Source organism: Lissotriton vulgaris, chromosome 6 (genome assembly GCF_964263255.1).
Source record: "Lissotriton vulgaris chromosome 6, aLisVul1.2, whole genome shotgun sequence".
In the NCBI taxonomy this organism is placed as follows: Eukaryota; Metazoa; Chordata; class Amphibia; order Caudata; family Salamandridae; genus Lissotriton; species Lissotriton vulgaris.
The window spans coordinates 1,004,666,291-1,004,681,783 of record NC_141694.1 but is presented as its reverse complement, the minus strand read 5'-3'; the positions used below and the strand labels follow the sequence as shown (position 1 = coordinate 1,004,681,783).

The following is a 15,493-nucleotide window of genomic DNA, read 5'->3' as shown; positions in this document are numbered from 1 at the left end:
CATTCACAGTTAAAGTGCTGTGCTTTTTGAACAGAGGTTTAAGGAAAGCTATACGGAGGTGCACATATAAATTACATATTAAGAGAAAGTGCAATGTGCTCTGTTTTGTGACACCGTCACATGGACATGGGGCAGCAGGGTACTTTTTGATACATGGGAATGCAACCAGATGATGAACAATACCTAGTCTCATTCTTGTGAGAACAAATCGATGTGAGGTTCTAGTTACCGTGCTTGGGTATTGTTGGAAGCCCTCAGTATCCACATATGATGTGTAAAACTTGTAAGTAGTTAACTGCCCACTCAGATTTTGACAATCATAAGCTTTCTTCCTCAAAAAAATGTTTTCTTTCCTTTTTGGGGATAACAGTTGCACTGCTGGGGTTTAACATAATATTTATATTAAATATGTCCTTGAAAGTTGACACTACATATTTGAGCCATGGGATCTTTGTCTAGGCGAAGGCAATCATTAATAATACTTCTGTTAAAGATAGTTTCTTCCTTCAGCCAAATAGATCTCCATACCAACAACGGTCTTAGCCCAATTAAATCCATCAAATGTTCCAGCCCCACTTCATTGTGTTTTAGTTCGGAGGAGGATGGCATGGGTAAACAGAGTAATTTTTTGAGAAACTTATTTTCCTCTGTTTGTAAATCTACATGACAGTAATGGCCCCAGACACCTGCTCCATATAATACTATCGAAGTGCATCTAGATTTGTAAATGTGCAACATGTCGCAAATTCGGCGATCCCCAAGTTTAACAGCAAATTTAAAAACTCAGTAGACATTTTTGGCCATTTTGGCTCTAACATTTGTTACCTCCTGGGTCCACATCCCATTACTAGTAAAAATTGGTCTCAAGGCGCTGTGCACATACAGCTGTGGAACCCTTCCTGGCCTTTCCCTGTGAAGTGCCCACTCCTGGGCACCCCCAAGGTGGAGGCCAGGCATCCTAGCGCTGTTGGGGCCGTTGTGGAGATTAAGTAAACTATTGCCAGAGTTGCAAAGTGGGACCCATGATTAGAATAGGCACCGAGGCGAGAATTTCAGGTCCGGGGAAACTGAGCCCAAGACCTGCCGAGGCGGGAATTGAACCCTGGTCCGGGCCAAACCTCTGCATCAGGGTCTGCCGCTCTAACCATTAAGCCACACTTCTCCACATTAAAAGGCTGCATGGTTCTCTCAGCAGCAAACATGTTTAATCTCCAGGAAATGTAAAATTGTTATGCCTTTCTGGATGCTGAACCATGCCAGACCATAATACAGTATCATTGCAAAAACGAAACTAATTTGCTTTAATAGTTAAAAGTAACTGTACATTCTATACAAGAGTCTAATATAAGAGGGCATATGCATTTCTAATTTGTATGTTTTGTGTCTGACAAAAATGTAAATCTCCTGTGCAGTTTCTTTCAGATTTGATATCCACAAGAAGAAGCCTAATGTCTCTCGGCCCTTCTGTCCTCATTCTACCCTTGCAACTGGATATGGGCTGCCGGGCGATTGAAGATCAAGCAAAATTACGCCCCCTGCTACTGTGGGCCCGCATTTGGAGAGTGCCAGAGCTCTCAAGCTATGCGGATGGCCTACGGGAGATAATCAATTCCACTAGTTGGGCAAAATAAAATGGCTAAGGGACATTAAGGCTCTACTTGCCAATCTGGGTCTGGAAGAAGCATGGCACCAACAGTCAGCCCCGCCTAAATCTAAGCTAAAACAACTTTATTGGTCATGGGTGGCAAGTAAAAGAAACTCTTCCTCAACGACCTGTAAGTCCACCAGAAACTTCTTGGAGTCTAAAGATGTCCCCATCAGAGAACTGTACCTGGACATTATTACTGCTCCATGGGATAGGTCCCTGTATTTTAAATTTAGAATAGGTCTTCTCCCAGTCATGGAGCTCACATGCCACTGGAAAATTCCATACCAGACTGCGCCATGGTGCCCATTTTGCCCTCAGCGTCGTGAATCTGTCCCCCATCTGTTATTCGAGTGCCCTGCCTATAAGGTTCCTCGTGTGAAATGGATAAAACCAATGTGCCTCACCTTGGGGACCAGACATTGTAATGTGGCACTACGAATTTTACTTACAGACACTCGTTCATTCTTCGCATGCGCCACCTCAATGTACCTAGGTTGGGCATGGCGAATACGGTCAAAAAGACTTAGGCAAATTGTTTAATTATGATTTTAATATATGGTCTGTCTCAGTCCTATTTCTTTTTTAGCTAATTTAAATTAACTTCCCCTTCAGAAATGGCAGAATCAACACCGAGTCTTAGTATATTAAGGGCTTTTTAATGTTTTTAAACCTAGCAATGTTTTAATGAATTCATTATGTATGTATGCTTTTAAAGATATTTTTATGTCGAAATAAAGCCTATTTGACTTGACTTGACTTGACTTGATATCCACAGCCAACACACTACTTTTATTGAATTTTGGTTATACTCGCTGTCAGCACTAAAAACAGAATGAAAACGTTAATTTACTTTTAGTAATGTCTTTTTAAAATATAGATAAACATTGGAAATAGCCATGCCAGGGAATATCGGATAGTAAATAATAACGTTTTGTTAATTTTGCTTTCCTTAGATGGCTCTGATTCTAGAGATAAACCAAAGCTTTATCGGCTGCAGTTAAGCGTCACTCAGGTTGGAACAGACAAGATGGATGAGAGCACCATTCAGGTGAGTGTATTAATATTTTTTTGAGCAGACTAAGCGGTTTCATTATTTGGTTGGTTCAGATATCCGTCAGTATTCTGTCAGATCTAGTCCTGTGGAGGGGTCCTTTTTGTTGGATACATGGTTATACAGTGTGTATATAAATAGCTTAAAAAAACGAATGAATTTAGTGTGTACATTTTTTCAGAAGGAAGGTGGTAGGCACAAGTTGAAGGTAAAACAAGCTGTAATGTTTAGCTCACAACAGCACAGTTGAAACAGGTCCCAGGGTGCTTGTTTCCAGTCTTGGAAGCAACTGGCCTGGCAGTTCGGGATGGACTGTTCCCATGGGTAACTGGGTCAAGACTGATTTGCATATGGCTGGGTCCAGACTGGGGTGACTTGGCTAGCAAAAGAACGATAGATTAAGGAGTAAGGATTTTAGCCTCTAGCGGGCTGAATTCTGGAAAGGTGGTGCCTGTAGGTGCGTGATCCCAATCAAGTCCCACTTCCGAAATGCCTCCCAGCAACCCCACCTATCTGAGCCAGGTGCCATGCCACAGGGGTGTCTGCAATGTAAGTTTAGACTCCCATTGAGTGTGTTGCAGCGTGGAATGACGGGCGAGTAGGGCCACCCGGGTCACTGCAGGAAGTGTGTGGGGGGACTGCCGTCCCATAGAGGATCGCCTGCATCCGGGAGGACCCAAGGCTCTCCAGCTCCAACCAGTAGGCTGTGGCAGACAATCCCCCAGTCAACCAGTTGTGTATCACAAGGAGGCGAGTGGCGAGGTAGTATAGGAAAAGGTTAGTCATCCCCATGCCCCCGTTATATGGGGCCGGCTGACATTGGGCGAGGGCCATGTGTGGCCTCGAGTTTCACCAGAAAAATGTTGTGGTCATACTATCTAATTTACTGAACCATCTACGGGGGAGATATAGTGGTAGGTTCTAAATTATGTATAAGAACCGGGGAAGTCCCATGATCTTAAACAGGGCGATCTTCCCCAGGGGATTGAGGGGAAGGGACTGCAATCTGTGGGGGTCGTCTTTTGTCTTTGTTTGAGGGGATTAATATTGAGTGACAAGGTAAGCTCTGGGAGGAGCCCAACCCAGACGCCCAGATATTTAAAAGTGTGGCGTCGTATGGAGATGTTTGTTTGACATTCCACATATTCTTGCGACACATGGAAGAGGCACCAGAGTTTATTTGGTTGGGTTCAGGTGCAGGCCTGATGCCACTCCGAATAAACAAAGGATTCGGAGGCATCGTGGGCCTGAGCATGCCGGGTCTGCAAGGAAGAGTAGAATGTCATCGGCATACATGGCGACGCAATCGTCATGGGCTCCCTGCCATTGCCAACCTGGTATTTGCGCATCCAGGCGAATAAGTCTGGCGAACGGTTCTATTGCTAGAGAGAATAGAAGGGAAGACGAGGGCATCTTGATCTCGTTTCTCCTTTGATAGGGAAAAAAACGCAAGAGTGCCCATTTATGAGGACCCTAGCGGAGAAGTTGGAATTTAACACTCGCAACAGTTTTAGAAAATGTGGAGGTCGGGTCGGGCTCCAGCCCCTATTGCAGATAATGGCCGGTGGTCTTTATGCACTGTCTCCCTTCATTGGGACACCGCCAGCTGGGCAAGTTAGATGCTGTGCATCACCCCCTGAAGCCGCAGTGGCTGCATGGGAGAGGTCTGTCGAATCTTCTACTACCTCCACTGTCCTGCCGATATGCAGGCCGACTGCGCAGCCTCGCTCAACGTTTCACAACCCCAGGGGCCACAGCATCACTAACCTTGCTTCGGGTCTTGCACCGGGCCAACAGACACTCATCCGGAGCTTGGAGGGTCCTGGACAAGGCGGCTACTCTTGCTTTGCCTCCATTGTTGTCTACTTAGATGAGGCTTGTGCTGGTGAGGCGCAGGAGGATGCAGGGGAAGGGAAAGGAACCCCGCCATGCCATGGTAGAGTCTCTTCGTGGCCAGGGGTACTTACCGGGCTAACCAACTTTATATGTAGTCCTCACCCTGCCAGGGCTTCCTTAGGGTGGGGTTCTGCTAGGCCATGCTTCGGTCTCCCACCCAGGCGAGAATCATGTAGAAGCCCAAAGGGGGCAGCCACTGTCACCACCGTCACAGTCCTGCTGAGCCGTGGGCCGACACCACCTTCGCCTCATCGGGCGGGAGGGGAAGGATGGGGCGAGAGGGACCCAATCACTTTGCTGAGTGGTGTCGGCCATCTTCCCCTGCCACTGGGCCACCTGCTTGCCTGGTGGCCTCTCTGTGGTGGTCCCCTCCGCTAGGACGTTGTCTGGTGAGCCAAACGGGTGCAGCCTCACTCCTGCAATCAGTGCGGTCTGCATGAGAAGCCTCCAGGGGGGTCCACTGCCTCTTCGATGGAAGCCGCAGTTCTGCAGGTCCGCAGGCCGGATGCGGGTTTGTCCTCTTCACCACTGCAGCCCCTCCAGATCATGGCTACACCAGCCTTGAGTTGCCTGGTCCTGTGATCCCCACAGCTCCAATGCCACCATCTTGTCTCCTCACCACCCAGGTCCGCCGTAGCAGGCCTCTCTGCTATTTGTCGGACCGATTTTCAGGGCCGCTTTCTGTTCAGCAGTTTAATTTTTGGCTCAGGTTTTTCTGATGACAATTCTGCCCTTGGAGAGTTAATGGGATGCGAGCGTATGACATAGAGGTCTGGAGCACTCTTAGATTGCGACCAGCATCATGACACTCGAAGCCACGCCACCTTGTTGGAATACTTAAGTGAAATACAATAAAATGTAAGATGAAGAAAAAATACAAAAAAAATACATATAAAATGACTCTGTATGTGCCACTTTCATAAGATGACTTTGTGCAGGCACAGATAGGATGCTACGATGTCTCCACTCTCCAGAAAACTATCTTTATCTTGCGATATTTATCGCCAGAGGGAAGACAGTAATCACAACACTGTATATGTAGTTCCCCATCTTATGTACAGACTCACTCTAGGCGAGGTACAGGACCAAGTTAAGCAATTTTTCAAGGGTTGACTCAACTAAGTTGTACACAGGGCCTAGCAGCTCTTGGTAGTCAGCCATAATGCACCATTTTGCTCTGCTTCGATTGGAAGCTAGTTGTAACCTGCTGTCAAGGGGGTCAGAACAACTGGCAAACCCCTAACAGTCAAGGAGGATCAAGGTCAGTATTAGGACATGGTGGTCACTGGCGTGCTTGGTGGCTATCATGTCGTTAAGGTGCCCCTTCAGTCCTACATATAGCAATATATAGTCTATAAGACTGGTACTGTGATTTCTATTATAGGTTTGTTTCCCAACTTTATCAGAGGGAGCTCTACCATTACATGCTCAGATATGATGATTAAGAGCTAAGGAATTAAGTTGGAGGGCCAAAGGGGACCACTTCCTTATGGAGGCGTACAATATCTCAATGACGGGAGAGTCTAAGGTAGATATTATATATATATATATATATATATATATATATATATATATATATATATATATATATATATTACCTACTGGCTATCGCCAGTAGGTATATATAGTTAGGATTTTTTCCCTATGGGATTTTTGAAAATTCTATGTCTAATAACTTTGGCGTTTGTGGACGGAATCGGCTGAAATTTTCAGGAAAATGGCACATTTTGTTTCTGAGCAGCCCTTGAAAATTTGGGGGGGGTTTCATCAAGGGGGGGCCGAGAAAAAAGGGGGGTCCCAAAACGCGTTTTCCCCATGTTAATTTCCATAGGGCCTTTGGCCTCACTTTTAGCTCGAACGGCTGAATGGATTTGCACGAAACTTGGCAAAATTGTAGGGACTGTTAGCCCGATGTGCCTTTGCTAGGTCTCAATATATGTGCTTCAGTGGATTTTGAGAAATTAACGTTTAAATCAAGATATATATCTGTAACAGCGCTCCGGGCAGCGATCCGGTCCGCTTACTTTTCGCGTTTCGGAACTTTGCGCGCAGAAAGCTGATTGGCTCTCCGGTGTCTGTCAACATTCTAAACAGTCCGGAGCGGCCGCCATCTTGTCTCTCGGAAGGATCGAGAGAGAAGAAGAGGTGAAAAACGAAGGGGGAATTTAATGAAAGGGGGCAAGGTATCACCCTCTTGACCCCCTAGGAATGTTGTTGGGGTTATTAAAGGGTCCCGTGCGGAAAAAAAAAAATGATTTTTCACGGTAGAAGCGCTTCACGGGCCGCGAACTGGGCCGCAAACTGGTAGCGAAACGGGAATTCGCCATTTTGTGCTTCGTTAATTAAATTACTAGGTATAAGGGGGTGCGGGAGACGTATCCTAATCCCCTATGTTTCCTGAGGGTGGCTTAGGAGGCTGATATATGTTGATACATCTCTTCCAGCGGCTGCGCCATCTTGCCTTTTTTCCAATGCCACAATTTTGTCGTGCACGGCAGCCATTTTAGATGCCAGGCTGGTCCCAGGCTATCACCTACCCCTGCGGATGTAGTTTATGGCCCCAGCTGTAGAGAATTCAGACATGCCAACCCTCCCGATTCAGGCGTGTGACTACTGATTTCAGTGCTAGTCTCACGCCTCCCGATTTCTGCAAGCAAAAACCCGGGGGCATATTACGAACAACTAGCGATAATTTTTGTCTCTAACTTGTTTAGAGACAAAAATTATCGCCGCACATCGGCGATTTTTATCGCAGATAAACCTTGCTATTATCGCAGAAAAGTCAGCGATATTCATGTATTATCGAGCAAATGCTCTTAGCCATGTTATCCACCTCCCATTGGATAACATGGCTAAGAACTGCTCAGGGCAGGTGTTAGATTTTGGAGATATTCGCGCTTAGCGCGAATATCTCCAAAAGTTGGTAATAGGAGAAAGCGATGTTAGGGACTGTTTCCAGTCGCTAACATCTTGGCACGCCACTTTGCATGTTATTAGTGATAAGTATCACTGACATGCAAAGCGGGGCCCAAGATGGTCGCTATCTCCTTTTAGCTGTCACTAACTGGTGTTAGCGACAGCTTGGTAATAGGGAGATAATTTTATCTCCGCTTTCATGGCTTTTAAAGCCAAAAAAGCGGAGATAAACCCCCTTGATAATATGCCCCACGATTCCTTGGGGGTTTCAGCTGACAGGGCTTGGTATTGTGTTACATGGTAATTTTTCCAGGAAACGTCAGAGGGTCGATGCAGGGGTTCTAGAAGAGGTGATAAACCATTTAAGCCTCATGAACAAGCGCATGGTCTTTTAAAGATTTGTGAAGTACTCGGGGCGGCGGTGTGTGTGTGCCCTCTTTCAGGAGCGGGCGGGGGGGCACTGCCAGCAACTTGCCAGGTCAGGTAGTGTTCAACACGTGCATCACCCTTTCTCTGCCTGCTATTGCGCTCCATGCTTCGGAAAGGTAAGAAAAAGAACGTGCATTTGAGTTTGAAATGTCCGATCCTGCAGCAGCACACTTCCAAAGCCCACACATGACAATAACCCGATTCAAGGCCCTATTCACCCGTTTTAAAAAAAATAGATAACACTCCAACAAAGTAAGATTATAAAACTTTATTAACTTTTAACTATAATGAACGGAACAAAAACTAAAAACATTTAAACATTTTTCAACTCAAAAAGCAACAATGGTTAGAAGCTGTCTTTTGTGCGAATAGTCCCAAGGCAGCACAACGTGCAGAGTTCTGGACGGCACCCAGGTGATGTCGCCTGGGTGCCGCACTGGTTTTGGAATCCTACAATGCAGCACAGAAAAACAGCGTGGGGCGTCCCGGGTGGTGCGGGGGGAGGCCTCGTCAGTAGCGGTCTGTTGTGCGAATAGTCCCAAGGCAGCAGAACGCGTTGAGATGTTGATGGGACTGTGTCCAGTGTCCCATGGCTGACACAACATGTACGACAGGCACCCAGGTGATGTCCAGTAAACTGCCGCACTGGTTTTGGTATCCTACAATGCTGCTCCGAAAATTGGCGTGCGGCGCCCCGGGGGGGGGGGGGGCGTGGGGGAGGCGGCGTGAACGGGCCTCCCCAGGTGGCGGCCATCTAGCTGAGTTGCGCCCGCTCTTGCGGCTACAGCGTCTCGCTCACCATGTTGTTGAGTTGCTCCCACTCTTGCAGTGCAGCGATAGGCGGCTGCCACATGGCTCTTAAAATGGCGGACGGCTCCTCGGTTTTGGGCCTGGTCCACTGAAATGGCCCTGGGACACCTTGGAACTCGGACGCTTGCCTGCTAGGGCTTGGGCTCCATTCTCGAAAAGCGTCCCCTCAGCCGTGAAGATTCTACAAAAGTCTTGGGGGCCCCCGACTCCCGCAGGCTTCCGGTGGGGAGCGGCTGCCATGATTGCTCGCGGAATGACCACGACGGAGCCACGAGATGGTGGTGCTCTCATGCTGACGCCAGCTTCAGTCTGAATCATCCAGAAACAAGGTGGGGCTTTCATCGTTTGGGGAAAAAAAATGTTCTAAACCAATGAAAAGTGTTATTTTTAGGTCATATGACCAAGCCTTCCATCTTTAGGAAACCAAAAGTAAAATGATCCAATGAAAAGTTTTATAAACAAGTCACATGACCTGTTATGCGGCATAGGGCTACAAAAAGCGTAGAAAATCCGTTGGCACGTGAGGCGGCGTCAGTAGCGGACCGATGTGCGAATAGGCCGAAGGCAGCACAACGCGCCGAGATTCGGATGGCACCGAGGTGGTGTCCAGCAAATTGCCGCACTGGTGTGGCCATCCTACAATGCTGCGCCGAAAGATGGCGTGTCCAGCTGAGTTGCGGTCACTCTTGCGGTACAGTGAGTCGAACGCGCCGAGATCTGGATGGCCCCGATGTTGTGTCCAGCAAGTTGCCGCACTGGTGTGGCCATCCTACAATGCTGCGCCGAAAGTCGGCGTGGGGTGCCCCGTTGGCTTATGAGGTGATGTCAGTAGTGGACCGATGTGTGAATAGGTCGGAACCAGCACAAGGCGCCAAGATCCGAATGGCAAGTCCTGGATGTTGAGTGCCTCAGTTGAGAGTTCTGAGCAGTGCTTGTAAGACTGTCTGAAGCTTATTTGCACCTGCTGCAGCTTCACTATTGCCCTGGTGTGGCCAAAGGTGGCACATGACATAGGCGGCCGGCTCCCGAGGTCCGGCGGAACTTTTTTCCTTTTCCTTTCTGCTTCTTTTCCTACAATCCGTTTCATCTGAAGACACGACCAGGTCCCTGAATGTGTGCAGGGGGACGCTATTGATTGAATGAAAATGGCGGCTTGACACAAAGCTGACTCAAGCGTTACTGTTGATGCTATACAGACAAAAATTGGTTTTCAGTTTGTACATTCTTCAGGTTTTTTTTTTCCATCCTAGTCTGATTGAGAGTTTGTAGAAAAATGGCTTCAGATTTTCCACATACTACTCTTCAACATTCTTCCTAAATGTAACAATGTGAAACTCACTAGGAGAACGGCTGTTTCTGTTTCCTTTCAAAATGCTGCCAACAATATTTTCTGAATGGAAGACACCATCTTGTAGCATAAAGGGCCGAAAGGGGTTCTGGTCTGGCCGATGGTTGGTGGAGACATTTTGACTATATCTTGGACCTGCCCGGCCTCGCTCAAAATGGCGCCGGTATAAATGGGACTCGTAACTCCTTGCCCGCAAATGTATATCTAGAAAATGTTATTGTAAGTGGCCCTGTCGTATTTTAATTACAAAATGTACGTCCACCGATTCCGCAACTGTTAGACACCTTTGTTCTTGCAACCTAATGGCCCGCTCGTTACGTTCTTCTACAGTGTAAATGTCTCCTCATCATATACGATTTCAGTTTGCTCCGTGGCCGGCCCACGTGGTTATAGGCCCGTATTTGTATACTGACATTTTCACAATAAAGGTTTTTAAAACAAAACACGGTAGTAGTATTTACATTGGTAAAGTTTTTACTTTTAGTCACTGTTTTCGAATCAGTAAAGGCAAGTGAAATAAAGCAGTCCAATTACATGACGGATAAAAGGTATAATATGTAGGAACGCAGTAAAGATAAATGCTTAAGGGCAGTTGTGTTTTTCATGTCTGCAATATAAAGTGATCGATAAGAATCTGATAATCAGGCGTATCGGCGACTAAGACAGCAGGCCGAATCTCTTTTACTCAACGGCTCCGTCATGGAAGGAAGAAATGCCCTTTTTCTCGAAAAAGGAATATATTTTACTTACAAGACAGTTGTAAATTTTCCGGGAAAGTACATTAGCCTGGAATATTATAACATATGTTTGAAAAAAAAATATTGTTCGAAAACAATAAAAAGCGTAATTTTTAGGTCATATGACCAAGCTTTTCATCATTAAATTAACAAAAGTAAAATGAACCAATGAAAAGTTTTATTAACAAGTCACATGACCTGTTATGCTTACGTTACGCGCTGCGCGCCGCGCCTCGGATCACTTCCGGGTGCGGTAACGCGGCGTGTCATATAACGCATTATGCGACAACGTAGGTCAAGAATATAGTCAAAATGTCTCCACCAACCAGCGTTCGGAACACAACCCCTTTCAGCAGTCCAAAAAGTTCTGTTAAATGACAACAGAGGGGACAGGCAACAAGAACCATCAGTCAAAGAGGGGAGGGCAAGTTCTTCTCTTCCGGGTCATGTTGGGACACTACCGGAACTGATCGAATTGGTAGTCTACAGTGTTTCTGGATGTTTCAGACTAAAGCTGGCGTCAGCATGAGACCACTACCATCTCGTAGCTCCGTCGTGGCCATTCCACGAGCAATCATGGCAGCCGCTCCCCACCAGAAGCCTGCGGGAGTCGGAGGCCCCCAAGACTTTTGTAGAATCTTCACGGCTGAGGGGACGCTTTTCGAGAATGGGACCCAAGCCCTATCAGGGAAGCGTCCGAGTTCAAAGGTGTCCCAGGGCCATTTTAGTGGACCAGGCCCAAAACCGAAGAGCCGGCCGCCATTTTGAGAGTCCTGTGGCAGCCGCCTATCGCTGCACCGCAAGAGTGGGCGCAATTCAGCTGGATGGTGGGCAAGACGCTGTAGCCGCAAGAGTGGGCGCAACTCAGCTGGATGGGACAAGGTTCAGAATTGAAGAGTCATCAAAAGGCAAAAATTTCCGCCGGACCCCGGGAGCCGGCCGCCTATGTCGGGGGCGATCTCAGGCTACACCAGTGCTATAAGACTTGGGGAGGGTGTCGGAGCCAAGCGTCTTCTCCGAGTCCATGGCCATCACACCGCCCCTCAGGGGCCTCCGTCAAGCTGTTTAGGAAGGTAACATATCACATTGTTTTCTAATGCAGTCAGGTCCATAAACGACACTCACTTACTTTGAGAATAGTGAAGCTGCAGTAGGTGGAAATAAGCTTCAGACAGTGTTACAAGCGCTGCTCAGAACTCTTAACTATGGCACCCAACATCCAGAACTTATGCCATTTGAGAATGGCAGTGACATCGAAGCAACTCAGGGACCAAAACCATTAACGTACTTTCACGTATGAAAATCTTACTTGGGGAGGGGGCAGGAGCGAAGCGGCCCCTCCCAGTCAGCGCCACCACACCGTATGTTGAAAATTTGAAGCCATCGTTCTACAAAGTCAACCAAACTTGGATTGAAAAATCTAGAAAAATGTACAAACTGAAAACCAGTTTTGGTCTGCATAGCATCAGTAGCAACGCTTGAGTCAGCTTTGTGTCAAGCCGCCATTTTGATTCAACAAAGCACAGGCATTGAAAAAGGCTCAAACTCAGAACTCTGAACTATGGCACCCAACATCCAGGAGCTTGCCATCCGGATCTTGGAGCCTTGTGCTGCTTTCGACCTATTCACACATCGGTCCACTACTGACATCATCTTATAAACCAACGTTATGTAAATAGTTTTTTAATAAAATGTTTTACCCTGTTTCTTTGCTGGTGTGTTGTCTATATTTTTAATATTTGCATAGGGTTTGTCGTTATTTTGTGCGGGATGGGTGATGGAGCCGAGTTGTCTTGCAGCCCTCATGGTGTGGAGCTCAGTTCATCTCACTATTTTCGTATTTCTCATGAAGGGTTGTTCCTAATATTTCTATTTTAGCGAGGTCAAAAAGAGATCCAATTAGTGGCCTACTGATTTTGCTCGATTACTTTTATTTTTTTACACGATTTTTCACTATCTGCAAAGACTAAACAGAGTATTGCGACTTTGTGCTTGTTTGTAAATAGAGAATGATCCAAAGAGAACCAATTCTAAAACAGTAAATGCTTGGACAACAATCAATCAAATGGAGAGACAAGCAGGCACGTCGGATTACAACGGGGGTAAAGGCCTGCGTTAACTACCCTTCAGTATCTGCAAAGAGAGAGTACTACTAAGACAAAAGAGGGGAGGGGGGGGGGGTGCAGCGTTCAAAGCACATCAGCGTGCATAAATACGAAAATGTTTTTATCTATCACGTACTTGACATTTTAAAGCTTTTCATATTTGCTATTAAAAAACCAATGAAATTCACAGAAAAAACCATAGGTTATAGTGGATATATAGTTAGGAATTTGCATTTACAAAACCTTGAAAATTCAATGAAAAAACCATTGGTTTTAGGCCATATATAGTTAGGGATTTGCATTTACAAAACCTTATTTTACTCGCATAAAACCATTGAAATTCCATATATAGTTATAAGCGCTAACTATATATCGCGCACCCGCAATCCACTGCTGATGATGTCACATATTACATCATTCATGACATGGTTAGTGACATCACTGATGACATCACTGATGACATCTCAAATGACATCACTGATGACATCACTGAAAACATCTCATTTGACATGACTGATAACATCACTGATGATATCATTCATGTGATAATACGATGAACCTCTTCAGACTCTAATATAACCTTAGATACAATCAGTGTAAACAGACACTCACAGACTGTCACTCATCCATGGAGTTACTCACACACCTAGTCAGTCATGCAAAGAATCAATCACACCTCCATTTCCTCAAATATACAGTTATACAAACTTTACTTATTCAAACATATACTAACACATATTTACTCTCTTATACAATCCCTGATACAAGTTCACAATGATCCATACAGCCACTCACACATTCACTGGCTCTTATGCACAGTTATTTATATATGTCAACTCTCACATGTACTGTGTTTTACATATGTACTTACTTTGACATGTAGCACTGAGATATCCATTCACTCACCAATACACTCATGCACACAGTCAACCGCCCATACAGCTGTTTCCACATGCACTTTTGAAACCATACATCTAGTGAATCAACTGCTCACACATCTATGCACAGAGTCACACACCTCCCAGCCACCCACACACACACTCAGTATCCCATACAAATACTTGGGCAACCAATCAATAACCCATATAGTTACTCATATAGCTACTTATCAACACATGCAACAGTTTACAGAACAGACATAATGATGCACAAATTAAGACAGTTTAGTCACTAACCCATGCACTCAGTGAGACACATTTAATCACTCACTCATACAGTCAGTCATGCACCTACTAAATCCTTCATCCAGACACTTATATATCCACTCATTCTTCAATATGTAAGAGATATTTTAACTTTACAGAAACATACAGTCACTGAATGATGTCATCAGTGATGTCATCAGTGATGTCATTTGAGATGTCATCAGTGATGTCATCAGTGATGTCACTAACCATGTCATGAATGATGTAATTAGTGACATCATCAGCAGTGGATTGCGGGTGCGCGATATATAGTTAGCGCTTATAACTATATATGGAATTTCAATGGTTTTATGCGAGTAAAATAAGGTTTTGTAAATGCAAATCCCTAACTATATATGGCCTAAAACCAATGGTTTTTTCATTGAATTTTCAAGGTTTTGCAAATGCAAATTCCTAACTATATATCCACTATAACCTATGGTTTTTTCTGTGAATATATATATATATATATAATATACATTACTTGTGAGGGGGTGTTAGACTTGGCATGTTTCCCCTGTTTTTTGCTATCTGACCTCCGTGTTTTTACTCTGTTTTTGCTGGTTTAGTGTCTCTGTGCACTTTATCACTGCTGTTCAGTGTTAAAGTGCAAATGCTCCTGTTGTAAATTGGTATTATGGATTGGTGTTTCCATGATTGACGTATTTGATTTACTGGTATGAACCTAGTAAAGTGCACTGAGTGTGCCAGGGCCTGCAAATCAAATGCTACTAGTGGGCCTGCAGCACTAATTGTACCACCCACATGAGTAGCCCTGAAAAGGTATTCTCAGACCTGCCACTGCAGGGTCTGTGTGCAGTTTGTAACTGCCATGTCGACCTGGCAGGTTCACCCACTTGGCAGGGCCTAACCTTCCCTTACATTTAAGGCACCCCTAACGTAGGCCCAAGGTACTCCTGTGGACAGGGTGCTGTGTATGTTAAAGGTAGGACATGTACTGGAGGTGACTTAAAATGTATTTAGTTTTTCACCTCTGCAAGGCTATCTGTCCCATAGGGAAGCATGGGAGTTTTACTTAGAACATCTTGTAAGTATAACTCCCCATTGGGATAAGATGGGGGATGGAGTTTAGTATGCCTTGGCTCAGAATGTAAAAATGCATCTTTTAGTAAAGGTGATTTTTATGGTCAATGTTTGAAAATACCACTTTTAGAGAATAGTTATTTATCCAGTATTTGGGTGTCTTTCATAGATTCACATGCCTGAATCATTCCCCGTCGTCGAGACGGGAGCCTCCGGTATATAAAAAAGTAATGTCCTAAGACATTCATATAAAAGAATAGGCCTAAGGGTCTCACCTTAGTGTCCTATCTAGGTCCTTATGTAGGAAGGACCAAACAGAGTAGGC

The 15,493-nt window shown here is 45.4% G+C and overlaps 1 protein-coding gene across 18 annotated transcripts in view; it reads left to right on the top strand.

The window, feature by feature from the left end:
* The window catches only part of AFDN (afadin, adherens junction formation factor), a 2,152,715-nt gene that overhangs the window by 559,753 nt on the left and 1,577,469 nt on the right, over nt 1–15,493 (top strand). For all 18 annotated transcript variants that reach the window (XM_086927064.1, XM_086927054.1, XM_086927053.1 and 15 more), the window contains one exon: nt 2,602–2,696. In XM_086927064.1, the coding sequence (XP_086783190.1) occupies nt 2,602–2,696 (95 nt within the window). The remainder of the gene's footprint in view (nt 1–2,601; nt 2,697–15,493) is intronic.